The sequence below is a fragment of the Globicephala melas genome, chromosome 2, assembly GCF_963455315.2.
Source record: "Globicephala melas chromosome 2, mGloMel1.2, whole genome shotgun sequence".
NCBI lineage: Eukaryota > Metazoa > Chordata > Mammalia > Artiodactyla > Delphinidae > Globicephala > Globicephala melas.
This window is the reverse complement of record NC_083315.2, coordinates 77,573,015-77,598,953: the sequence shown is the minus strand read 5'-3', so window position 1 is coordinate 77,598,953 and position 25,939 is coordinate 77,573,015. Positions and strand designations below refer to the sequence as shown.

Here is a 25,939-nt window from a genome sequence, read left to right as displayed (position 1 = left end):
TTACACGCTGCCTGCCCTAAACCATCACACTACAGGCAATGCTTTTTCTGCAATGGAATGCAGGGTGGGAATCAAATTTAAAATTCAAGAACGGGAAGTAACTTGAGTCATTTCATGTTTGCAGTTTTCTCCTTTGCTATCTGATTAGAAGGTGTACATCTATTTTGACCTACTTCAGTGTATCGAATTATAATCATTTTAAAATCTTAATTTTTAAAATTAAGCTAAATATTTGTATAAATGATAGAAGCCTGAAGACTAGTCAGCCATGAAAAAGACAACTGCCATAAGCTCCATCTTTTAATGATCGATGGAAATCCTTACCATACAGTTCAGCAAATCCATTCATAGGCACACGGGATGTGCCAGTGACAAACTGAAGTAATCGTATTCTTTTTTCTGAGTCCATCATTAAAACAGCCTGCAAAAGATAAAAGCAGCACTTAGGAACATCACTGGGAAAAAACGGTAACAAAACTATCCTGAAAAATATGCTATCAGAAGTTAGTTAGAGCATTAATGATCACTTATGAAATTTGCATGTTTCTTTTAGTTCAAGTTGTGCTTATGGGTGGTTCACAAAGTTCTTGAAACTTCATTTCCAAGGCTACATGGTAACTCTTTAGAATGGGATTATAGCCCAATAAAGTGACAACATTTCCTCTCAGATGTGACTCACGGCTTTTAAAAAATTGTTATTTACTGGTATTATTGAGTAGCATACACATTTCTGTACAAGATGGAAAATCACATTCCAAGGAGCCATGCAGGAGTCCCAGAGAATACACTGCAGGTTAGTACAAGTTCCCTTGAAGAGTCCCAACTTTAGCAAGGAATCAAGTGCTTATCTCAGCTGTCACTGCCGCTTACTACATGCTGCACATTTTACGTATCTAAAAATATGCATGGAGGTTGGAACCATATTCCAGAAGGTAAACGTATACAGTACAACATCAAAGATAATTTTGGCAGGGCTATATATATTTTTTGTCGTATCCCTATGTGATCCACTAGTATAGTTAAATATGACTGAATCTACTGAAGAGTAATTTATGAAAATAGAAGCTTTCCATTACCTTCCAAAACCACTGGATGACTTGATGATTTACACTGTAGCCATTTTTGTACTTTGTGTGTTCTCTCCAGTCATTCACATCGACATCTCCCAAGCCACACATCAGAAGCTACGTAATAAGAAATGTCAAACTGTTGACATGAAAAATAATGGGAACAAAAGTTCTGTTTTAAGATATGAACAATATTTCTTACCTCTAGTTCATTTTCATCAAAAATTTTGATGAGATCCTGTGGTATCAGTTCAAAAAATCCCTAGTAGAAAGAATATATTTAAAATCCTGGTCAGTGGGGTCAATGGACAATCCCATACTTCGTCTTCTTCCACTATACATTCATGGGCTCTTAACTGACATTTCAGTGTTGGCAAGAAAGGATACATGTCTGTTCTCTCACTGATTCCTCAAAGTGGCCATTTTAAAACTTCCCCACAATTTTTAAGCCTCCTCCTCCTCCATGTCACCCCTTCTTTACAGCAGATAATTTCTACTTGAGAGAGAAAATAGAGGCAATTCTGCAGGATGGAATTCCCTCAACCTTCTGCATCCCCACATACCAACCAGCACCAACATCCACGAGGGCCTCCTCCCCACTGCTGTGGAGAGAGGGACCACTTCCTCTCTGTGCTTCATCTGCTTCCTCAAGGATGTCATCACTAAACCTTTATTAGCTCACTCTTGATGCATCTAAATTTGTTCAAGCCTTATCTACCTTAAAAACAAAACAAGAAAGCAAGCCCCTCTTTCTGCTCTCCACACTCTGGACAGTGTTACTATGCATTTCCAAATCCCCTCGCTCACCCCCATCTATCCCTCAACCACTGCAATCTGACCTCTTCATTAATGCTTCCCTGAAGGTGTCCTGGAGAAACTCAAAGACAGCTCTGCAGCTACATCTACTACATGCTTTTTAGTTCCCTATCTTATCTGACTTCTCTGCACTACGCTATTGTTGACAACACCTTTGTTCTTGAAACTCTGCTGTTGTTGATGGTTTTCCTCCTATGTCTGTCTGCCTTTGCTGATTTCCTTTGATGTCTCCGTTTCTCCTGTCCGTTCCTTAAATGTTGGTGTTCCCACATCCCCACGTGTGGCCATCCACTCTCACCGTTCTTACTGTTCTTTTGAATTTTCCATCTTGTCTAGTCCACACCTCCACTACACACATGCAGAGGATCCCCAGATCTCTATCCTTTAAATCACCCTAAGCTATAGATCCCCCTTCCTGAGAGCCACTCACGTGCCCACACAGCTTTCTTCCCACTGTCCTTGCCATTTCTCCCCGGGATTACTGCAGCACTTTCCAACTAGCCTCTGTGGCTCGTCTTGCCCTCTCTAGCTCATTACATACCACTTCCAGAATGATCTGACCAAAATGTATCATACATTGAATCCTGGTGTTCTATTGTTAATAGCCTTTAATGCCACCTTCTTCCCTCACTGGACTTCAGAGAAAACTCTGAACAAACAGGGCCCCCATCATCTGGTTCTTCCCATCTCTCCAGGCTTAATTTCACCTCTTGCATCCTCTTATCCAGTACAGCAATGGCTTGTATTCTCTCTAACGTGTGCCCAGTCTGTCTTACTGCCACACTTCACAGGTGCTGCTCCCTCTGCTTAGAATAGCATTTCCCCTTCCTTTGTGGCTGGCCGATCCCTCGAGCCCTCCCCTCCCCTGCCTCCACCTCTCTCTGCTCTGGTTTCTACCTCTCTTCTCTGCTCACCTAGTACTGCAGGCTTCCCTCTGTCCATTTCCCCCTTTAGAGTCTCTGCTCCTTGACAGCAGGACCTATGTCTCTTTGCCTCTCGCATAGCACCAGACACAGTCAGTGCTCAATGTTGAATAAATGAAAAAGTATGTGATAAATATTTAACAGAAGACTTTTAGTTAGCTTAGGAAATGAATGCCCTGACAACAGCCTAAATGTCTATCAATTGGCAAGTTTAAATCACTTATGAATTTACAGTATGAATAAAAGGCAGCCACAAAGAAAGGTCGCTATATATCTTGACAGGTAAAGACCTCCAATAAGTATTTGATAAGCGAAGAAAGTGAGTCACAAACCAACATGTATGATGTGACCCCATTTAGGAAAAGAAACAAATAGTATATTCCACCATCCCTCTAGCACTCTTGTTCCTTTGTTCACCCAAGGTTACTTAAGGTGAGGGGAGTGGGACTGGGAAAGCTGAGGGGGATCCATGTTAAGGAGGACTGTTTATTGCATGGATTTCTTGAATGATTGTATTTTAACTCAACATCTATTCATTTAATATTTTGTCAGTATGAAAATGAATTTAAAATGGTTTTAAAAAGTCATATACTACTTTTTCTCTGACATGATAAGGCCCAATATTTAAAACTTACGGACTGTACTTTGAAGTTATAGAAGAGGAAACAAAATGAGTACCTCTTTAAAAGCAGCCATTTGCTTCTGGATTCGGTTTACAAATCGCCATTGTATTACAAGACTAAAACAAACAAAACATTTAATCGTTTTCACAGGAAACAAGAAAAACTGTTAAGGTACATGTATTCTGGTTAGAAACAAAAAATAAAGACTAGCTAAGCCCAAGGCAAAAACATGAACATGAGTGAGTAATATGACATGGTTACAGAAAGAGAAAAAGAACATTGAGGCTCTGACTCTGGGGTAAGAGAAAAAAGGTACAAAGAGTCTTCCCAGAAAGAAGTATAAAATTATTTCCAATAATTTACTAAATAGAGTAAAATACTTACAACAAAATACTTACTAAATATATTCCTTTTTGTTCTTATTGGTGACGACTATTTCTGACCCGCCGATTTTCAACTCATGTTGATGGGTCTAAAATTAAGCATGATACCTTGATATGTTATTTTAGTGAAAAAAATTAAGTATAAATATGATAGTTATACCAGAAACCTGGTGTTTTAAATTAAATCCATTCAAAAGCTAAGAAAACTTGAAATATTAGTTTTACTAAAATAAATATGGAATGAGTCACATGTTAAAGAAGCAGAAATTCTTTCTGAGAGACAGCTTTCGTTACTGGAAAATAAATTTGAAAATAGAGTGCAGAAATATGTTGAGTACATGCATTATTTAACATCTAAACTTAAGTTATGACATTTCACTTAAGTTATTAAACTTAAGTTCTAAAGTTCCACAATTTACGTACCATTTTAATTAATCAAAATTTACAAACCTGTCCAAAAAGTTCTTCATCTATGACAAACCTGAGGTCCAGTTCTGTTGGATCGTTTTCAAGAATCCATCTTAGTGAATTGTAATACTCACTATCCTAAATGGGAAAGATTGCATATTTAAAATTTGTGTATAGAAAGAAGATACCTGAACCTGCAGAAAAAGTATGCGGAGGGTCTGAATAATTGGACAAAAGATGAAAAGGTCAGTTGGACATCTTTTACACACACACACAAGTGTTACAAAGAGATGAATGACCAGTAAGTATAAGTGCATATATCAACAACTTGGTGCCTGCTTAAAAGTTTCGAAGTCTAACTCTGTTTGGAAGTAGTGGAGGTACAGATTTTATTATCCAGTTGAAGGGTCAGTTTTGACATGAATCCTAACAGCCGTGCACACTCAGGAGCACTCAACACCTGTTTCATGTGGCCTGTGAGACTGTGTTTGAAGTGTTTAAGCAGCTCTGAGGAGGCCGTTATTTATACCTGGCCCAAGTTGAAGAAAAATCTCAAATTCAATACAAAACTTCAGTGAACCAATGCCAGTAACTGTGCAATTTTATGATTTATGAAGAATTATACTGTTCACACAAATAATGTGTCACAAAAATGGGACTTGGTAACACAGACGAGGTCTCGGAATCCATGTGTTCACACACTGTGTGATGCTATTCAGCGTAGGTTACAAAGTTATGGTCAAGGATTTAATCCTTGGGTTTCTGTTTCTTTTATTAATTTTTATATTTTATTTATTTTTTTATACAGCAGGTTCTTACTAGTTATCCATTTTATACCTATTAGTGTATATATGTCAATCCCAATCTCCCAATTCATCACACCACCACCCACCCCTCACTTTGCCCCCTTGGTGTCCATATGTTTGTTCTCTACACCTGTGTCTCAATTTCTGCCCTGCAAAAAATGGTTCATCTGTACCACTTTTTCTAGGTTCCATATATATGCGTTAATATACAATATTTGTTTTTCTCTTTCTGCCTTACTTCACTCTGTATGACAGTCTCGAGATCCATCCACATCTCGACAAATTACCCAATTTCGTTCCTTTTTATAGCTGAGTAATATTCCATTGTATATATGTACCACATCTTCTTTATCCATTCATCTGTAGATGGGCATTTAGGTTGCTTCCATGACCTGGCTATTGTAAATAGTGCTGCAATGAACATTGGGGTGCATGTGTCTTTTTTTTTTAATGGACCCAGGTTGCCACTTCAGGTGGTCAAAATGAGTCATCAACTTCTTGATTCCTTGCATAAGCCTTCTTTGGTGAGCTTTTTTTTTTTAATCCACTAGGGAATATAAGTATAATACATTTTTTTTAAATTTTATTTATTTTTTTATATAGCAGGTTCTTATTAGTTATCCATTTTATACACATCAGTGTATACATGTCAATCCCAATCTCCCAATTCATCCCACCACGCCGCCCCACCCCACCCCCCGCCCCGCCACTTTCTCCCCTTGGTGTCCATACGTTTGTTCTCTACATCTGTGTCTCAATTTCTGCCCTGCAAACCGGTTCATCTGTACCATTTTTCTAGGTTCCACATATATGCGTTAATATACGATATTTGTTTTTCTCTTTCTGACTTACTTCACTCTGTATGACAGTCTCTAGATTCACCCATGTCTCTACACATGATCCAATTTCGTTCCCTTTTATGGATGAGTAATATTCCATTGTATATTGTATATATGTACCACATCTTCTTTATCCATTCATCTGTAGATGGGCATTTAGGTTGCTTTCATGTCCATGCAGTAAATTGTACTGCAATGAACATTGGGGTGCATGTGTCTTTTTGAAATATGGTTTTCTCTGGGTATATGCCCAGCAGTGGGATTGCTGGGTGATATGGTAATTCTATTTTTAGTTTTTTAAGGAACCTCCATACTGTTCTCCATACTGGTGGTATCTATTTACATTCCCACCAACAGTGCAAGAGGGTTCCCTTTTCTCCACACCCTCTCCAGCATTTGTTGTTTGTATATTTTCTGATGATGCCCATTCTAACTGGTGTGAGATGATACCTCATTGTAGTTTTGATTTGTATTTCTCTAATAATTAGAGAGGTTGAGCAGCTTTTCATGTGCTTCTTGGCCATCTATATGTCTTCTATGGAGAAATGTCTATTTAGGTCTTCTGCCCATTTTTCACTGGATTGTTTGTTTTTTTAATATTGAGCTGCATGAGCTGTTTATATATTTTGGAGATTAATCCTTTGTCTGTTGATTCATTTGCAAATATTTTCTCCCATACTGAGAGTTGTCTTTTCATCTTGTTTGCAGTTTCCTTTGCTTTGCAAAAGCTTTTAAGTTTCATTAGGTCCCATTTGTTTATTTTTGTTTTTATTTCCATTACTCTAGGAGGTGGATCACAAAAGATCTTGCTGTGATTTATGTCAAAGAGCGTTCTTATATGTTTTTCTCTAAGAGTTTAATAGTGTCCAGTCTTACATTTAGGTCTCGAATCCATTTTGAGTTTATTTTTGTGTATGGTGTTAGGGAGTGTTCTAATTTCATTCTTTTACATGTAGTTGTCCAGTTTTCCCAGCACCACTTATTGAAGAGACTGTCTTTTCTCCATTATATATCTTTTCCTCCTTTGTCATAGATAGGTTGACCATAGTTGCTTGGGTTTATCTCTGGGCTTTCTATCCTGTTCCATTGATCTACATTTCTGTTTTTGTGCCAGTACCATACTGTCTTGATTACTGCAGCTCTGTAGTATAGTCTGAAGTCCGGGAGTCTGATTCCTCCAGCTCCGTTTCTTTCCCTCAACACTGCTTTGGCTATTCGGGGTCTTTTGTATCTCCATACAAATTTTAAGATTTTTTGTTCTAGTTCTGTGAAAAATGCCACTGGTAATTTGATAGGGATTGCATTGAATCTGTAGATTGCTTTGGGTAGTATAGTCATTTTCACAATATTAATTCTTCCAATCCAAAAACATGGTATATCTCTCCATCTGTTCGTATCATCTTTAATTTCTTTCAACAGTGTCTTATAGTTTTCTGCATACAGGTCTTTTGTCCCCTTAGGTAGGTTTATTCCTAGGTATTTTATTCTTTTTGTTGCAGTGGTAAATGGGACTGTTTCCTTAATTTATCTTTCAGATTTTTCATCATTAGTGTATAGGAATGCAAGAGATTTCTGTGCATTAATCTTGTATCTTGCAATTTTACCAAATTCATTGATTACCTCTAGTAGTTTTCTGGTGGCCTCTTTAGGATTCCCTATGTATAGTATCATGTCATCTGCAAACAGTGACAGTTTCACTTCTTCTTTTCCAATTTGTATTCCTTTTATTTCTTTTTCTCCTCTGATTGCCGTGGCTAGGACTTCCAAAACTATGTCGAATAATAGAGGCAAGAGTGGACATCCTTGTCTTGTTTCTGATCTTAGAGGAAATGCTTTCAGTTTTTCACCATTTAGAATGATGTTTGCTGTAGGTTTGTCATATATGGCCTTTATTATGTTGAGGTAGGTTCCCTCTATGCCCACTTTGTGGAGAGTTTTTATCATAAATCAGTGTTGAATTTTGTCAAAAGCTTTTTCTGTATCTACTGAGATGATCATATGGTTTTTATCCTTCAATTTGTTAAAATGGTGTATCACATTGATTGATTTGCATATACTGAAGAATCCTTGCATCCCTGGGATAAATCCCACTTGATCATGGTGTATGATCCTTTTAATGTGTTGTTGGATTCTGTTTGCTAGTATTTTGTTGAGGATTTTTGCATCTATATTCATCAGTGATACTGGTCTGTAATTTTCTTTTTTTGAGTATCTTTGGTTTTGGTATCAGGGTGATGGTGGCCTCATAGAATGGGTTTGGGAGTGTTCCTTCCTCTGCAATTTTTTGGAAGAGTTTGAGAAGGATGGGTGTTAGCTCTTCTCTAAATATTTGATAGAATTCACCTGTGAAGCCGTATGGGCCTGAACTTTTTTTGTTGGAAGATTTTAAATCACAGTTTCAATTTTATTACTTGTGATTGGTCTGTTCATATTTTCTATTTCTTCCTGGTTCAGTCTTGGAAGGTTACACCTTTCTAAGAATTTTTCCATTTCTTCCAGGTTGTCCATTTTATTGGCGTAGAGTTGTTTGTAGTAGTCTCTTAGGATGCTTTGTATTTCTGCAGTGTCTGTTGTAACTTCTCCTTTTTCATTTGTTATTTTATTGATTTGAGTCCTCTCCCTCTTTTTCTTGATGAGTCTGGGTAATGGTTTATGTATTTTGTTTATCTTCTCAAAGAAGCAGCTTTTAGTTTTATTGATCTTTGCTATTGTTTTCTTTGTTTCTATTTCATTTATTTCTGCTCTGCTCTTTATGATTTGTTTCCTTCTGCAAATTTTGGGGTTTGTTTGTTCTTCTTTCTCTAGTTCCTTTAGGTGTAAGGTTAGATTGTTTATTTGAGATTTTTCTTGTTTCTTGAGGTAGGCTTGTATAGCTATAAACTTCCCTTTTAGAACTGCTTTTGATGCATCCCATAGGTTTTGGATCGTCATGTTTTCGTTGTCATTTGTTTCTAGGTATTTTTTGATCTCTTCTTTGATTTCTTCAGTGATCTCTTGGTTATTTAGTAATGCACTGCTTAGGCTCCATGTGTTTGTGTTTTTTACATTTTTTTCCCCTGTAATTGATTTGTAATCTGATAACGTTGTGGTCAGAAAAGATGCTTGATATGATTTCAATTTTTTTGAATTTAGTGAGGCTTGACTTGTGATCCAAGGTGTGATCTATCCTGGAGAATGTTCCATGCACACTTGAGAAGAAAGTGTAATCTGCTTTTTTTGGAAGGTATGTCCTATAAATATCAATTAAATCTATCTGGTCTATTGTGTCATTTAAAGCTTGTGTTTCCTTATTAATTTTCTGTTTGGATGATCTGTCCATTGGTGTAAATGAGGTGTTAAAGTCCCCCACTATTATCGTGTTACTGTTGATTTCCTCTTTTATAGCTGTTAGCAGTTGCCTTATGTATTGAGGTGCTCCTGTCTTGGGTGCATATATATTTATAATTGTTATATCTTATTCTTGGATTGATCCCTTGATCATTATGTAGTGTCCTTCCTTGTCTCTTGTAACATTCTTTGTTTTAAAGTCTACTTTATCTGATATGAGTATTGCTACTCCAGCTTTCTTTTGATTTCCATTTGCATGGAATATTTTTTTCCATCCCCTCACTTTCAGTCTGAATGTGTCCCTAGGTCTGAAGTGGGTCTCTTGTAGACAGCATATATATGGGTCTTGTTTTTGTATCCATTCAGCGAGCCTGTGTCTTTTGGCTGGAGCATTTAATCCATTCACGTTTAAGGTAATTATCGATATGTATGTTCCTATTACCATTTTCTTAATTGTTACGGGTTTGTTTTTGTAGGTCCTTTTTTGTCTTGTGTTTTCCACTTAGAGAGGTTCCTTTAGCATTTGTTGTAGAACTGGTTTGGTGGTGCTGAATTCTCTTAGCTTTTGCTTGTCTGTAAAGCTTTTGATTTCTCCGTGGAATCTGACTGAGATCCTTGCTAGGGAGAGTAATCTTGGTTGTAGGTTCTTTCCTTTCATCACTTTAAGTGTATCATGCCACTCCCTTCTGGCTTGTAGAGTTTCTGCTGAGAAATCAGCTGTTAACCTTATGGGAGTTCCCTTGTATGTTATTTGTCATTTTTCCCTTGTTGCTTTCAATACTTTCTCTGTGTCTTTAATTTTTGCCAGTTTGATTACTATGTGTCTCAGCGTGTTTCTCTTTGGGTTTATCCTGCCTGGGACTCTCTGTGCTTCCTGGACTTGGGTGGCTATTTCCTTTCCCATGATAGGGAAGTTTTCCACTATAATCTCTGCAAATATTTTCTCAGGTCCTTTCTCTCTCTCTTCTCCTTCTGGGACCCCTGTAATGAGAATGTTGTTGTGTTTAATGTTGTCTCAGATGTCTCTTAGGCTGTCTTCATTTCTTTTCATTCTTTTTTCTTTATTCTGTTCTGCAGCACTGAATTCCAACATTCTGTCTTCCAGGTCACTTATCTGTTCTTCTCCCTCAGTTATTGTGCTATTGATTCCTTCTAGTGTTTTTTTCATTTCAGTTATTGTATGTTCATCTCTGTTTTGTTTGTTCTTTAATTTTTCTAGGTGTTTGTTAAACATTTCTTGCACCTTCTCATTCTTTGCCTCCATTCTTTTTCCGAGGTCCTGGATCATCTTCGCTATCATTATTCTGAATTCTTTTTCTGGAATGTTTCCTATCTCCACTTCATTTAGTTGTTTATCTGGGGTTTTATCTTGTTCCTCTATCTTGTACATAGCCTCTGCCTTTCATCTTGTCTATCTTTCTGTGAATGTAGTTTTTGTTCCACAGGCTGCAGGATTGTAGTTCTTCTTGCTTCTTTTGTCTGCCCTCTGGTGGATGAGGCTATCTAAGAGGCTTTTCCAAGTTTTCTGATGGGAGGGACTGGTGGTGGGTAGAGCTGACTGTTGCTCTGGTGGGCAGAGCTCAGCAGAACTTTAATCTTCTTGTCTGCTGATGGGTGGGGCTGGGTTCCCTCCCTGTCGGTTGTTTGGCCTGAGGCAACCCAGCACTGGAGACTACTGGGCTCTTTGGTGGGGCTAATGGTGGACTCTGGGAGGGCTCACGCCAAGGAGTACTTCCCAGAACTTCTGCTGCCAGTGTCCTTGTCATCATGGTGAGACACATCCACCCCCCGCCTCTGCAGGAGACCCTCCAACACTAGCAGGTAGGTCTGGTTCAGTCTCCTATGGGGTCACTGCTCCTTCCCCTGGGTCCCGATGCACAAACTACTTTGTGTGTGCCCTCCAAGAGTGGAGTCTTTGTTTACCCCAGTCCTGTCAAAGTCCTGCAATCAAATCCCACTAGCCTTCAAAGTGTGATTCTCCAGAAATTCCTCTTCCCTTTGCCGGACCCCCAGGGTGGGAAGCCTGACGTGGGGCTCAGAACCTTCACACCAGTGGGTTGACTTCTGTGGTATAAGTGTTCTCCAGTTTGTGAGTCACCCACCCAGCAGTTATGGGATTTGATTTTACTGTGATTGCGCCCCTCCTACTGTCTCATTGTGGTTTCTCCTTTGTCTTTGGATGTGGGGTATCTCTTTTGGTGAGTTCCAGTGTCTTCCTGTCGATGCTTGTTCAGCAGTTAGTTGTGATTCCAGTGCTCTCCTACAAGCCCACCTTTTTATCGGGTTTCTGTTTCTTTGTAGTAGCCTAATCTCAAGGCCTTGCTTTTGGACTGCCATTTTGAAAACATATGCCGTTCATCACAATTCAAATACTGATGCAAGAAATGCATAAAACTGATGTATAACATGTTGAAGTATTTAGAGAGACGTTTACTGATATATGCAACTTTCTTTGAAATGCATCAAAAAACCAGGATGTATTGATGGATGGGGGTGTGGACAAGTGAGTATAGATAAAAAGCCAATTGTGTAATCTGGGTGGTGGATACGCACATAGCCATTGTAAAATACTTTCAATTTCATTATGCGTTAGAAAATTTTCATAATAAAATGTTGGGGAAAAATGTTCCTTTGTATTTTGGCACATCTATTGATGTTTTTCATTATTAAAAGGTAAGCCTGTAAAATATTCATTTGCCTGTTCTATCATACTTTATAAGTGAAAAAGACATACCACCGATTCCATATCATGAAGTGTTATTGGCTTGTGCAGCATCATCTTGTAAAATGGGCGGATGAAAAAGCCTTGCAAAAAATCAAATATATTCAAAATGATTACCAAGTGAAAGAAATCAGATAATTACATTAAAAAAAAAGTTTTAGGCTTAATACTAACCATCCAACAGTTTGCCATGATAAACTGCCATCCCAGCTACCCGGCCAATAAACTTGAAGTAAGAGAGGTGATCTTCATTACACAATCCAGAGTTGGGATTTATCTGTAGGGTATAATTATCCCTGTAAAGATAACCACATTTGAATGTTCCTTTCTATATTTCATACAAAAATTTTAATATGACTAAATAACTGTAAATCATCTCCCTCTTTTCAGAGTTGTTTACCTCTGTTAGAACCATATTACACCATTGGATTTAATGGTTTTAAAAACAGGCATTTTGATCAAAAGGTGGAAACAATCCAAAATGTTATTGAAAGATAAATGGATAAACAAAATGTGGTAGATACACATAACGGGGTATTATATAGCCTTCAAAAAGAAGGAAATTCTACCACATGCTGCTACATGGATACAACCTTGAAGACATTATGCTAATGAAGTCAGTTACAAAAAGACAAATACTGTATGATTCTACTTATATGAGGTACTGAGAATAGTCAAATTCAGAGAGACAGAAAGTAGAACGGTTAATGCCAGGGAATGGGGGAGATAGTGTTTAAAGGGTATGGAGTTTCAGTTTGGGATGATGAAAAAGTACTGCAGATGGATGGTGGTGATGGTTACACAACAATGAATGTATTGTACTTAATGCCACTGAACTATGTACTTAAAATGATAAAAATGGTAAATTTTATGTTATGTATATTTCACCACAATTTTAAAAAGTTATTTCTGAAACAACATTAGTTACAGTCTCCGTTTTCTGACACTGTGATGTACATTTTCCTTGCATCACATCACTCTGTTACTTTCAAAACAGTGATTTTCTTTCTGTATACAGTCATTGTAAAGGTACTTACGTAGCAGAATATTCAAACAACCCATAATAAGGGTTAAACATTTCCTTTGAAATCAGAAAGAACCATTCTCTGGCGACTCCTCCATAATCTAGTCCCTTTTCGCCATCAAACTCAATCCACAGTCTAGCCTTGAGGAAGTCTGCCCTCTTGACCCCCATAATTCTCCTGTAAGAGTCCTCAAGGACAGTTGCACGGCGAAGTTTCATTTCAAATTTGTTTGGAATGTCATTCTGAAAACCCAGAGAAGAGAGACTAATGGTTTAAATCAATTCAACAAGATGACACATTTCTCTCATGAACGTTATAAAATTCATTGTATTCTACCCTGTGCCCAAGATCCTTTTTCAGGGAAAACAGGACTAGGTATATTGTCTGTATTTCCTCCACGGTATGAAATCACTCATGCATTTTCTCTAGTCACTTAATTACATAGACTTCTGATTGTCACATCTGAAGAAGCAGCTACTGATGGTGGTAATAAGGCTCACGTGAAGGCACTTCATGAACAGTTCTTTCCGTCTTAAGATCCAATGAAGAAGACCATTCTGTGACCTGCAGTCAGTCTAGCCACTGCCTGCTACTTGTGTGCCTGTTGGCTCAGGGTTCTTCCCTGCCCTCCACTTTTCCTCCTTGGAGCCTGCCTGCTTCACTCATTAACAGGTGCTAACATTTACAGACTGTGCCCGTACTGTTCCCAGCATTTTAATGGGTTAACTCACTTACTCCTCATAACAACACTATGAAGAAGCTACTATTATTGTCTTCATTTTATGGGTGAAGAAACTAAAGATACAAGTTAAGAAAGTCTTAGCTCCTGACTCTCTGTTCTTAGTGAATGAGCTCTGTTGCCTCACTCATCTTTTGTACATACTTTGCTTATATGACAAATGTAGATAACTATGCTTTTAGGCAGACCTTGTAAATTACATAGAAATATATCTGAATAGTTTATTCTTGAGTGCTTTGTGTGCAAGGTTCAAGTGGAAACCATGAAAAAGAAACATACTATAAATATTCTGTCACTTCAAAAAGAGGGTTAGCTCTAAGGGAAAAAAAAATCAATTTCACTCTCATATTTAAGAAAAGTGGAAAGTCCTATAGAAACATAATAATACAAGCAGTTTATATAAGCAATATAAGCATAACATAATCAGTTTCCTCTGCTGCTTATGCAATTTTAAAAAGTGGTAAGATTGGAGAAAAGGAATTTTAGAATTTTAGGCACTAGGCAAACAGTGCAGGTAACTCAGCAAGCATTTACTGAAGGCCCGCTCTGGGCTAGGTCCATGCTAGGTAGGTATCGCAGTGGGGGCAGAGATGGGAGGAAAAGGGAATAAAAACATGGCATAAGATGTGGTCACTTTCTCAAGGAGTTTATAATTTGGTATGTGTGTGAGAAACAAATGTAAATGTTACTAATTCTGAGATTTAAAAGGTAGGAAAATTGTTAAAAATAGAAATAGACGCAAAGTTCTTGTGGGCAGAGAGACTGAGCTATTAATTGCAAGTGAGACAATCAAGGAGGCTTCAAGAGGGGGAAGGGAGAGGGCTTCCCTGGTGGCGCAGTGGTTGGGAGTCCGCCTGCTGATGCAGGGGACACGGGTTCGTGCCCCGGTCCGGGAAGATCCCACATGCCGTGGAGTCGCTGGGTCTGTGAGCCACGGCCGCTGAGCCTGCGCTCCGCAACAGGAGAGGCCCGGCAGTGAGAGGCCTTAGTACTGCAAAAAAAAAAAAAAAAGAGGGGAAGGGAGACAGGGACTGAGCAACAGCATGCAGGAGGGGTCTAAGCCATCTGACAGCTGGCCGGTACAGAAGGAGGAGGGGAGGGAGAGGAGGGATTAGAGCGCAAGAAGGTTTAGAAGCAGTGTGAGGCCACAGTGTAGACAGCGCGAAGGCTGACCAGGAAGAGCTGCTGAGCAGGAAGCCACAGGATCGGACTGGTGGGTTCTCAGAGGCTGATGGCGTCGAGTGTAAAGGGTGTTTTTAAGGAGAGACAAGAAACGTGCTGGTCAGTGAAAGACCCCTGAAACACCATGTGAGAGAAGACGAGTGGACCATGTGAGTGAGCAGTGGCAACGAAGAGAGGGCTGAAGGAGAAATTTCCACCTCTGAGCTGCGTGGTGGACCATGCATGGGTTCTAGAGTCAGGGGACACTGTGTTCAAGTCCCGGCTTCACCTCACACATCTTTTCAAAGGCTTAATTTCCTCACCTATAAAACAGGGACGATAATACTGACCCTCAGGGCGCTGTTTCAGGACTTACCAGGATAGCGCATTTCTTGCGCTGACGCGATACCAGGCATGCAGTGATCTCAGTAATGATCAGCCACCCTTATTCCTAACTAATGAGATGTTAAGGATTAGGCAGAAGAAAAGGTTAAAGACAGCTCAAAGCTCTGGAGCACTGACTTAGATATTTTCATCTCCATCTTGCTCTTTTGCTGTGATGTGTCCAGATAGGGATTTTAATTTTCAAATCCTGCTTGGGAAATTTTGTTAAGCTGAGGATTCAGATTCTCAGCCTCTTTTCTCAGGCTCTCCAGTCTCTCTTTCTGGAACAGCTTCATGCTTCTTAAGCTTTCTTTCATAATTTTCATCTTTTTATGTATCTTTGTTGCATTCTGGGTAATTTCTTCTCTTAATCACCAATCTGATATGTCAGGTGGCTTAAGAGAATGGACTCTGGCGCTAGACCACTTGGTTTGTTTCTGGCTCTGCCACTAATAACCATGGAACTTGATCACATTGCCTAATTTCTCTGAACCTCAGTTTCCTCAGATTTAAAATGTGATAATAATAGTCCCTTCCTTATAGAGTTATTGTAGAGATTACACGTAGATAAGACACGTAACTTGTTAAGAAAAATGCCTGTTATGTAGTGAAAGCTCAATAAATATTACTGCTTTCATTATGGTTTTTGTGTTCTGTGACCTGCTGCCTCATCAACCATTAGATACTGTAACATGCTTATAAGTGTTCAGACTGGCAAATGGAGAAGCTAGTGCTTCTATTCCACCAATACACTGTCATTAAGAATGAAAATATTTACCAGACAAGTAACTCAAAATAGACTTAAAATCCCAAATAATTTTAAGAGGTAGAAAACAAATTTCGAGTGATTTTAACATAAAATTATTATTGAAAATGAGTTTAAAACATTGATGACATTTTAGGGCTTTATTCAGGCATAAAATATCTGCACTATAAAACTATCATATTTCATTTTTTTGTTAAATTTAGGATGAGAAAATCTGTGGAAGCAGACCCACCATCTTGAATCTGGAAAAGCAGGCTTCTGGCTTGGAAGGCAAGTAAGTGTAACCCAATATAGCCACCTAGTGGCAGTACTCCTAAACTGCAGGGCAAGGGGAAAAGCACGAGCAAATTAGAAAGGCATTAAAAAATGGTCATCACCTTCACAGATATAGAAAACAAATTAGTGGCTACCAGGGGGAGAGGGAAGGGGGGAGGGGCAATACAGACTTGGGGGGGAAGGGTTATTATAGAGTTACATGAAATCGTGTGTGTGAAACCTTTGAAAACTAAAGCACTATGGAATTTAAAGAATCTTTCAATTTTTAAAAATTACTAAAAAAAAAAAAAATAGTCATCACCAACAGAAATGAAATAGATGGGCAGATGAGTTTAGTTCCAAACATAATGAATTTGTGGTGATGGAAAAGAGAGTAGTGAACATTTCTGATAAGCAGAAGGAGACAAGCAATAAGAGGACTGCTCCAACCACAGCTGTACTGTCAAATTATGCAGAGATATATTATATTTGAAGCTGTAAATAACGAATGACTAACACTGGAAAACAATAGTCAAAGCAGAAAAGGAATCCAAAGAGTCCTCCTACACAATTAAGTCCAGGCCTGGGGATAATCTCCTGAGCTATCCTTGCTTAGTTTCTACAAAACCCAAACCCCAGAAACCCATGAGGGAACCAGGTTAGAGCTCTTTAAAAGCACACTTCTAATACTATTTTTCTATATTACAAGGTATACTGAAAAATAAAGACATAAAATAACTGTGGTCTCTAATCATATATTACAGGTACTCAAAAAATACACATCCTTTCCCTAAAAGAAACTATTCAAAGTTGTTAATATATAGAATACATTCTCTGTTACTTTTTTAAATGCATTTCTCATGCTTTCAGTCTATATGACCATCATTCCTGAGAACTCGTTATAAGTATCACTAACCTGCTTCTTCAGCTTTCTTCGGAAGAACTCATACTTTCTTTTGTAATCCCTGGAGTAGGGCACTGCCTTGAGTTGAAAATGTTGGAAAAATAAAGAAGGTTTAAGTTGTTTCATTCTGGAACAATTTTACAAACTCCCCTCTGGGTATTTGATGAACATAAGTTAAAGGCATTAAAAGAGAATATTTGAAAAGTTTAATTCAAAGAAAAACCATATATATAATTTAAAAATTTTTAATTTCTCTGTTTAAGATAAAATTGTATTCAGCAATTCCTATGGCTGTAATTTTCATCATGCAATACTCTTGAAATGCAACAGGCCAGAAACAGGAAATGTCTTCCAAGTAGAGAAATATTAGAAATGAACATTTCCATTTCTAAAGAGGCTTTCAAAGTGATTTCTTCATTAAAGGAGTAATTTGAAAAATATACTTTTTGCTTGAACTCTGAGGAGTTGCCTTTTTTATCCATTACTTTAAAAGACTAAACATGGAATCAGAAGAGTAATCCACAAGAACTGTATCTTCAATTTTACTTATTTTTGTGAATTAGGAAACAGTTAAAATCTGAAAAACTGAAGTTGGAAAAAGAAGCTATATAAAAGAGGAAAATGATTTTCCTATCGTTAATCTGACTCAAGAGCAGTGTAAACATCATACATGGTCATAATTGTACTTAAATGTGAGTACGTTTTATATACCGGTATTTACAACGATTTCAACCAAAAAGTTCAAGTCATGACCCTGAGTTGATACGGTGCTCTCTGCTTCCTCACCAGATACACTCTTGGCTCCTTTGATCTGCTGAGGATTGCCAGCCTTCTTCTTCAGACAAGTACTAGCCTGAGCACGGCAGACCACTGCCTTAGTATTTGACTATCTGGCTCACTGGTTTCACAAGGCTGCCACGCAGAGTAAGGATAATGACTTTATATGCTCTTTTCAAATAACTGAGACCTGGTGTACAGGCGGTGGGGAGAGGGGAGATCTGCAAATGTGCTTTCCTCTCAACACCTTTAGTGCTATGTCCTTGATCAAACACTCTTGAAGAGACAGGTAAGTGGACAACCCCATCAGAGGATCCTGATACAAAGAGACTTACTGGTCCAGTTATTGCTACATTCTGCAGCCGAGGATCTTCCCATTGCGTTCTTTTTATATCTGAAGAAAGAGAGAAAAAAAGATGTTCTCCATCCTCATGTACAAAATTTGATACTGCAAAAGATAATGTAATGAAAATAATCACATTGCACATACTGTGATTTATGTAGAAGATTCTTCCATCGGTGTGAGTTCTTTCTTCCCATCCTGGCTATAATGAAGAATATATTTCAGTTATGTTAGGAAACGGTGTTCGATGTATGGGCAGAGAAATAGATTTGGTTATATGGTTGATTTCAGTTGCATATTCCATTCTTAGTAGAAGACATCAACACTTCAACAATAATATTAATTATTATTAAATGTTAACGAACTACTGTATTCCAAAATACAAATGTTTGAGATAGCCAAGTTAGATGGGTAGCAGTTCTAGAAACTTACAGGTAAAGGCCCCAGGTCATTGGAGGAATCAAGTGATGTCTTTCCTCTCACATGAGCTGGAATTTTCAGTCTTGGATCTTCCTTTTTTGGTAGAGTAAATAAAGAAAACAATACACACACACAAACTTTAAAATCATGAAAGTCAATCTGTTACTACGTTTTCTTTTTTGAGGAGTATCTTTTTTTTTTTTTGCGGTATGTGGGCCTCTCACTGTTGCGGCCTCTCCCATTGCGGAGCACAGGCTCCGGATGCGCAGGCTCAGCGGCCATGGCTCACGGGCCCAGCTGCTCCACGGCATGTGGGATCTTCCCGGACCGGGGCACGAACCCGTGTCCCCTGCATCGGCAGGCGGACTCTCAACCACTGCGCCACCAGGGAAGCCCTGTTACTACGTTTTCTAATATCAATGGATATCACTTTTATTTCTTTTGCTTACTCTATGAAATAATAGGTTCTCATCTAAAATCTATCACTCACAGGCTACAATATTCAGTTCTCAGATCTCAGAGGAGGATCAGTATTAACTCACTATCTCTTTCACAGAAACCATTTGGAGTATTTTGCCCACTCTTTATGGACTGTGTCACTACTTAGGGCTCTTCTCTAAATAAAAACTGGTGTAAGAGTGGGACATAAAACTGGAGCACATGTTATTTCTGAGGCCCTGAACATGCTTTTAGGCACCTAGCTGCTAAGGTGTTAATTTATTAATATTTATGAAAGATAGGAAGGTAAGCGCAAAAAGGTTATTAAAGGCAATTCAAATTGTTGAAAGAAAACAAAATTTAATTTATTGATGTATAATTTTAATATTATTTTCTTAAATCATTTATTGTATAATTTTAGTTTTATTTAGGTATATTGGTGTTTTAAACAAATTTATTAATCAAAATCTCTTCATCTGCAGCTGATTTTCAGTAATTTTTCAATTACTGGTGAACCAACTGCTCAACAACTTTAAGCCTCATCTTAACATAAAAATACCTATTCTACCTAGTCTCATAAGTTTTTTTGGGTACTATGAGATATGGATTCAAAAGTACTTTGGAACTATAAGCCTCATACAAAGGGAAAGGATTATGACTAAATATCTTCCTCAGTATTCATGGCTAGTGAGCTAAAAACTGCAAACGTGGTAATTCCCTGGCAGTCCAGTGGTTAGGACTCCACACTTCCACTGCAGGGGGCGTGGGTTCGATCCCTGGTTGGGGAACTAAGATCCCACAAGCTGCACAGTGTGACCAAAAACACACACACACACACAAAGACAAACAAACAAAAACCCCCAAAACTGCAAACAGGAAGTAAATGTATCTCCATGACAATCCCCCCAAATATTAAAAATAGGCATAAACATATTGAATAGAAATAATCCTATTAAGAATTCAACCTATCTCTAAATGAGGACTAGGAAATGTAGGGTATATTAATGTATAATTAAAGATTATCAAGAACTACACATGAGACACTATTATTGTTGTTATAAATTTAAACTGGAGAGCACTGAAGTTACCCAGGTGGTGGTTTTGGTGTTGTGGTCAATGAAGAAAGGCCTCCCGTTTGGTGCATGCCGGACTTCCCAGCCTTTGGGAAGGAATCCTTGCTCCACTTCAGATGGCTGGGTCACCTGCTGTGCTGCGTCACTCGTGGGGGCCTGCGGGTGAGGGCCTGCAGAAGAACCCTGGCTTGATGGTAGCTGACTGGTCTCCACTGTGGCCTAGAATGTTAATTTAATCGTGTTGCAGTGTTTATAGAGAACACACAAATAGCTGTGGTTAAAAAGGTAACTTAACCTGCAAACAGCACACACAATTATAAATAGGCCTAAAGATTGGAGGCTCATTTTTCCAATACAGTGTTTTGTCAAAGTTTGTTTTTAAAATAATTTACAATTTCTCAGCTGATTCTTGAGCAGTAAGAATGCTGGTTAACCGTCAGTCTGTTAGCCCTAGTTGCAAGGGAAGCTGCAGTGCCAAGTGGAGAAGGTTGTCTTTGCTCACCCAGAAGACTCATATAGAGTGGGAATTTCCCATACACACAAAGTGGGTTCAAATGCTGGGAAGACAAAATGAACGACAAACATATACTACAGAAATGCATACCTGAAAGGTAATATATTCATGTGATGAAATATAAGGCAGTAGTTAAAAGAAATAAACTGGATTTATATATAAAACAACATGATAGGGTTTTAAAACAATGGTGAGCAAAATAATATTTAGAATTATATAATACATCTTTGCAAAACTTGACACATGGACATAAATAACATTTTGCATTGTTTAGCTCTCTATTAAGTACATAAAATAGGCAGGAAGAATCCCCAACAAGCTCACGATGGTAGTTCCCTCTGGGTAGTGGGGTCAAGTGCTTGGCTAAAAGGAATTTAGTTTTATCTGTAAGATTTTATTTTAAAAAAGAAAATGTCTAGAAACATATATGGTGATTTGTTAATGGCGGTAAATTCAGGGTGTTAAGAAAATCGGTATTTACGATCTTATTCTCTGTACTTTTCAGTTTTAAAAAATTTCTCAATAAGAGACATGGTGATAAGAGAAAATATTTTCCTAAATGCTTGCAAGGAAGTATCACAAAAGGCGCTCACTGTTGCCAAGGACAAAGTGTCATCACGACAAAGTTCTTTGATAGATACTAATCATCAAGATTATCTTTTAGCAAAATAATGATCTTAACCATTCAAATTACACAATTACCCAGTGGACCAGATCATTTACTTTGTCCTCCTATTCCCAATTGGACTTGTTTTACATAATAACAAGCGGTGATTCATGTATATTAGAGATCGGCCGGAAATGGCAGACAATTAGCACCAATATCAGAAAATAATTAGAAGCATCCAGCATATACTACAAAGTGACGTAATAGCTTCCATAGCTTTCAAATTATGTAAGAAAACACATTAATGGATAGATTGCAGGGTACCTGTACAGTGGGCTTTATCCAGGTAGTAGTTCTGCAATTATGATCCACGTAATATGATCTTCCTCTTTCATCTTGTTTTTCTTCCCAACCTGGTGGTAATCCAGATGAAGTAGGCAAGAGCTAAGTGAAGAATAACAGAAGAATTAAATATTAATAAGAAAGAATCCTTTTTTAAAGGACCACATCCCTTTTTCACTGCTAGCTCTCTTTATTTTTATTTTTTTTTAAGATTTTTTTTTTGATGTGGACCATTTTTAGAGTCTTTATTGAATTTGTTACAATATTGCTTCTGTTTCATGTTTTGGTATGTTGGCTGTGAGGCATGTGGGATCTTAGCTCCCCGACCAGAGATCGAGCCTGCACCCCTTGCATTGGAAGGCATAGCCTTAACCACTGGACCGCCAGGAAAGTCCCCCTGCTAGCTCTCTTTACAATGAATCATGTTTTAAATCATATTTTAAAGTGTACAGCATTTCACTTAAAAAAAAAAAACTCCAGGAGGACAGATAATAATGATGAGAACGATAACACTAAAAATCACGAGAGTAATAACAACCACACACTAAGTGCTTTAACACAGATCATGCCATTTAACCTCCACACAAACCTTAATGAGATAATTAAGATTACTGGCCCGTTTTACTTAAGGATGAAACTGAAGCTTAGAAAATGGAAGCAATTTCCTACCAGATAACATTGCTAGTACGCAGCTGAGATTTGCACCCAGGTAGTCAAACCACAGATATGATCACCCATAAGTGCCAAGTCAAAAGTTATCCCTGCTTTCTTTCTGTGAGGGCTGGGGACATGCTGATTATTGTAGTGTATTACTAATGAACAAAAGAGGTCTAGTTTTCCAGGTTTACTTAAAATAGTCCAGGTCTGGCCTTCCTTTTGTCTTTTTTTTTTTTCATGAGCTTTAATTTTTAAAAATTTTTTGGCCGTGCGGCAGGTGGGAGTCTTAGCTCCCTGACCAGGGATCAAATCTGCGCCCCCTGCATTGGAAATGCGGAGTCTTAACCACTGGACCGCCAGGGAAGTACCCGTTTTGTCTTAGAGATTAGACTCTTCAAGGTTTCGCCTGGTTCCCTCATGTGTCCTACCTATACAAACTATCACACTAGTCTGTTCACTAGATATACTGTTCCCTAGATGTACGGGGGTTAGATGTACATTGCTGACAGTTATGATGAGCTGTGAGTCTACAAAATAATGGAATTCAAATTCGCCCAACTTTACAAAGGTCCTACAGCTGGTGAGTAGATACATGGGATGTAGTAGACACATCTACACGATGCAATATCATGAGCTACTGAGACATGTAACAACATGGATAAACCTCAGAAACATCACATGAAGTGAAAGAGGCCAGATACGTAAGACGGCATGCTGTATAGTGCCACTTATAAGGCAAAACTAGCAACAAAAGCAGATGAGTGTTCACCTGGGGCTGAGAGTAGGTATTAGGATTAAGAAAACTTTTTGTGGCGATGGGAGAATCTCACACTTGACTGTGGTGATATTTGCACAACTGCATAAATTTACTAAAACTCATTTATTTGTGTACTTAAAAATGGGTGGATATTATGGCATGTAAATTATACCTTAAGAAAGCTGTAAACATGCAACCAAACAAAAGAGACCTCTAATCAATGTATTGAGAAGAAAAAGGCACGGAAATCGCTTTTCCAGTACATAAAATGTAAATCATCTCTAGATTCTATGGCTCATCTGGTGTACTTAAAATAGTTTCTCGGATGAGTGCCTGTCAGTCAATCAGAAATTCGCCAGTTTCAATGCATAGAGGAAATGATGAAGTGAGGCGGGAGAAATACCAGGGATCTCCTTAAGTGGCTCCAGGCGAGTGGAGGTGGACAGACACGGGGCAGTAAGTGAGAGGAAGGCTGGGGAGGGCAGTCTTGCCGTGGCATCCACCCTCTTGCTGATGGTCAATGGTGACTGGACCAGCTGCACAGGTGGGTACCCCTTCCTTCCTCAGCACAGGGTCCATGTCCCTCTCTTGATGCAGGGCCACCTTTTTAGATAGATGAGCCACTCCTAGGTCGAGGACTTCTGGGCCTGTGCATTCCTTTGCTGGAACTCCCGTGAAAGCAAAAACAATCCCCACTTTTCAAAATTAATATACAGACTGCCATTCAAAATCACAAATGGTTGGTGGGAAAAAAGTGAGGTGGCCAGTCCAAGTGGGGAACTGGAACACTCACAGACCCAGAATGGGGAGAGAATTAGGACATGGAAACAGGCTATTTGGAAGAAAGAGCTCAGACAGAAGGGAAGGTGGCTGGGGCAGGTGGGGGGGGTCTGTGGGTGGCTAAGAGGGAGGGGAGGCTGAAAGGGCCAGGAGCCTGGGTGTTTACATTTGCTTTGAAAAACAAGCGGGGACCATCTGAGGAAGAGACAAACTCAAAGCAATGATGCTTGAGTCAGAAAGAGGATGGAGGCCATGACGTTGTTAGGTCTAAGCTCCAGTCCAGGTCATGGCGGGAGATGCTACTGAGGAAGCAGCGGACGGCTCCTCAGCGGGCTGATGAGGTTCATCCTAGCCGCCAAGGCTGCCGACACCAGGGCACACCTGCCTGAGGGACCGGCCCCTGACGCAGCTTCATGCACGGGGCAGAAACAGTCGCAAGATGCCACAGGCCAGGCACAGAGCAGAGGCCACTGGAGACCACAGTCTCGATCTGTACACAACACCGCCAGCCCACACAGCGCTTCACCTGCCAAGCCCAGACGCTACCCACCAGCACATGGGGACTTGGCTTTCTCATGATGGGAGAGACAGGTCTCCAGGTTTTGTCTTTAAAGGGCCTGCCTATCCCATTTCCCCTCCCTCAACCTCATCCCCCAGAGCCCAGATGCTGTGCTGGATCAAACGTTCATGTTCAGCATTCCAAAAAAAAAAGTTGCTGCGTCTTATATTTTTATTGAGGACTGAGGGGAGAGGCTAAAACTCACCACAGGAAGTGTAGGCTGTTCCTCAAAAGTATAGGCTTGTAAGCTGCCTCTTCTGCTGGAATGATTCTTATAAAAGAAAAAAAAAAGAACGATAATAACCTTAGGTCTCTGCTTTGTCTTTGAATGGCAGATAAGGTAGCAGGGTGGGTATGATGGGGCAGAAGAAAGAACACCCACCCCACCCACTCTCAGCCTCACTCAACAAACACCACGCCACCCCCGCCGATGCCTTCCAACTTCCAGCTCACACTTGTCCCTCGAGTCCTAGACTGTCTCCTGGACACTTTCTCTTGAAGGTCTAACAGAGAACCCTTTATTGTGTCCAAAACTGGATTCAGCTTTTCCCTGTCCACACCCACTCAAACCTGTTCCTTCGCAGGTATTCCTCGTCTCAGTGGGCAGCAAGGGAGGCCAGCAGCTGCCCTAGGCAGACATCGGTCAGCCCCCAATTTCTCCCCCTCCTGTCCCTTACAGCCGGGTCAGTTACCAGATCCTATGCATTCCATTTCTTTACTAGCTCTCAAATACATTTCCCTTACACTTTTTTTTTAAACTTCAGGTTTTCATCCTTTATCGCCTTGGCTATTACTATGGCAACATCCTAACAGATGTGCTTGCTGCAAGTCTCATTTGCTTAAATCTACTCTCCATACCCCGTGCTGCAGCCAGAGAGCGTTCTGCAGCGCAGATTTCCTCACATCATTCTCTCACTCCGAGCCCTTCGACGACTTAAATTCACTAGGATAAAATCTACAGCACAGAGCACAATGGTTAGTGAGCTTCCGGACCCGGCTCTTCCTGCTGGCTGCAGCCCTCCAATCTCACAACCCACCCTCTGGACACTCCAGATTACTTGTTTCCTGGAACTCGCATAATTTTTCTTTCCTTGTGCTTTTATATGCACGCTGTTGTTGCCATCTGAAATATTTTAGTTCTGTTACTTAATGACATTAAAATTTATAATATATGTATAAATTAAGTCAGAGGAGCCTCTGTAGGATTGTTTACAGTAACAAAGAACTGTAAACCATCTAAAGTCCATCAAAGGAGACTGGAGAAATAGCTTAAGGGTTACTTGCACCAGGGAACGATGTTTGATTATTTTGTTGTTGTTGGTTTTAAAAAGAGCACACCTATATTTACTGAAATGGTCCAATGTCTATGATACAGTATGTAAAAAAAGTAAGTTACCAGAAAGTGCGCACAAGATGATCCCAGGTTAAAAAAATGATATACAAATATGTCTGTGCATGCATGTTTATGAATATGTAGAAAATGTTTAAAACTATATATGCCAAACCATTAATGGCAATTGAGGG

At 39.2% G+C, this 25,939-nt stretch overlaps 1 protein-coding gene across 3 annotated transcripts in view; it reads right to left on the bottom strand.

Annotated features, from left to right (window-relative positions):
• The window catches only part of NEDD4 (NEDD4 E3 ubiquitin protein ligase), a 159,452-nt gene that overhangs the window by 11,209 nt on the left and 122,304 nt on the right, over positions 1–25,939 (bottom strand). For 2 of the 3 annotated variants that reach the window (XM_030878760.2, XM_060294229.1), the window contains 16 exons: positions 24,621–24,686; positions 21,645–21,764; positions 20,215–20,418; positions 18,701–18,781; positions 18,416–18,470; positions 18,261–18,319; positions 17,161–17,226; positions 12,952–13,181; positions 12,089–12,210; positions 11,927–11,997; positions 4,263–4,358; positions 3,828–3,901; positions 3,485–3,545; positions 1,270–1,329; positions 1,077–1,184; positions 325–421 (listed from right to left, as the gene is read on the bottom strand). In XM_030878760.2, the coding sequence (XP_030734620.1) occupies positions 325–421; positions 1,077–1,184; positions 1,270–1,329; positions 3,485–3,545; positions 3,828–3,901; positions 4,263–4,358; positions 11,927–11,997; positions 12,089–12,210; positions 12,952–13,181; positions 17,161–17,226; positions 18,261–18,319; positions 18,416–18,470; positions 18,701–18,781; positions 20,215–20,418; positions 21,645–21,764; positions 24,621–24,686 (1,570 nt within the window). Of the gene's footprint in view, positions 1–324; positions 422–1,076; positions 1,185–1,269; positions 1,330–3,484; positions 3,546–3,827; positions 3,902–4,262; positions 4,359–11,926; positions 11,998–12,088; positions 12,211–12,951; positions 13,182–17,160; positions 17,227–18,260; positions 18,320–18,415; positions 18,471–18,700; positions 18,782–20,214; positions 20,419–21,644; positions 21,765–24,620; positions 24,687–25,939 lie in introns of those variants that run through there. The other variant, XR_009562990.1, reaches the window with a different exon arrangement.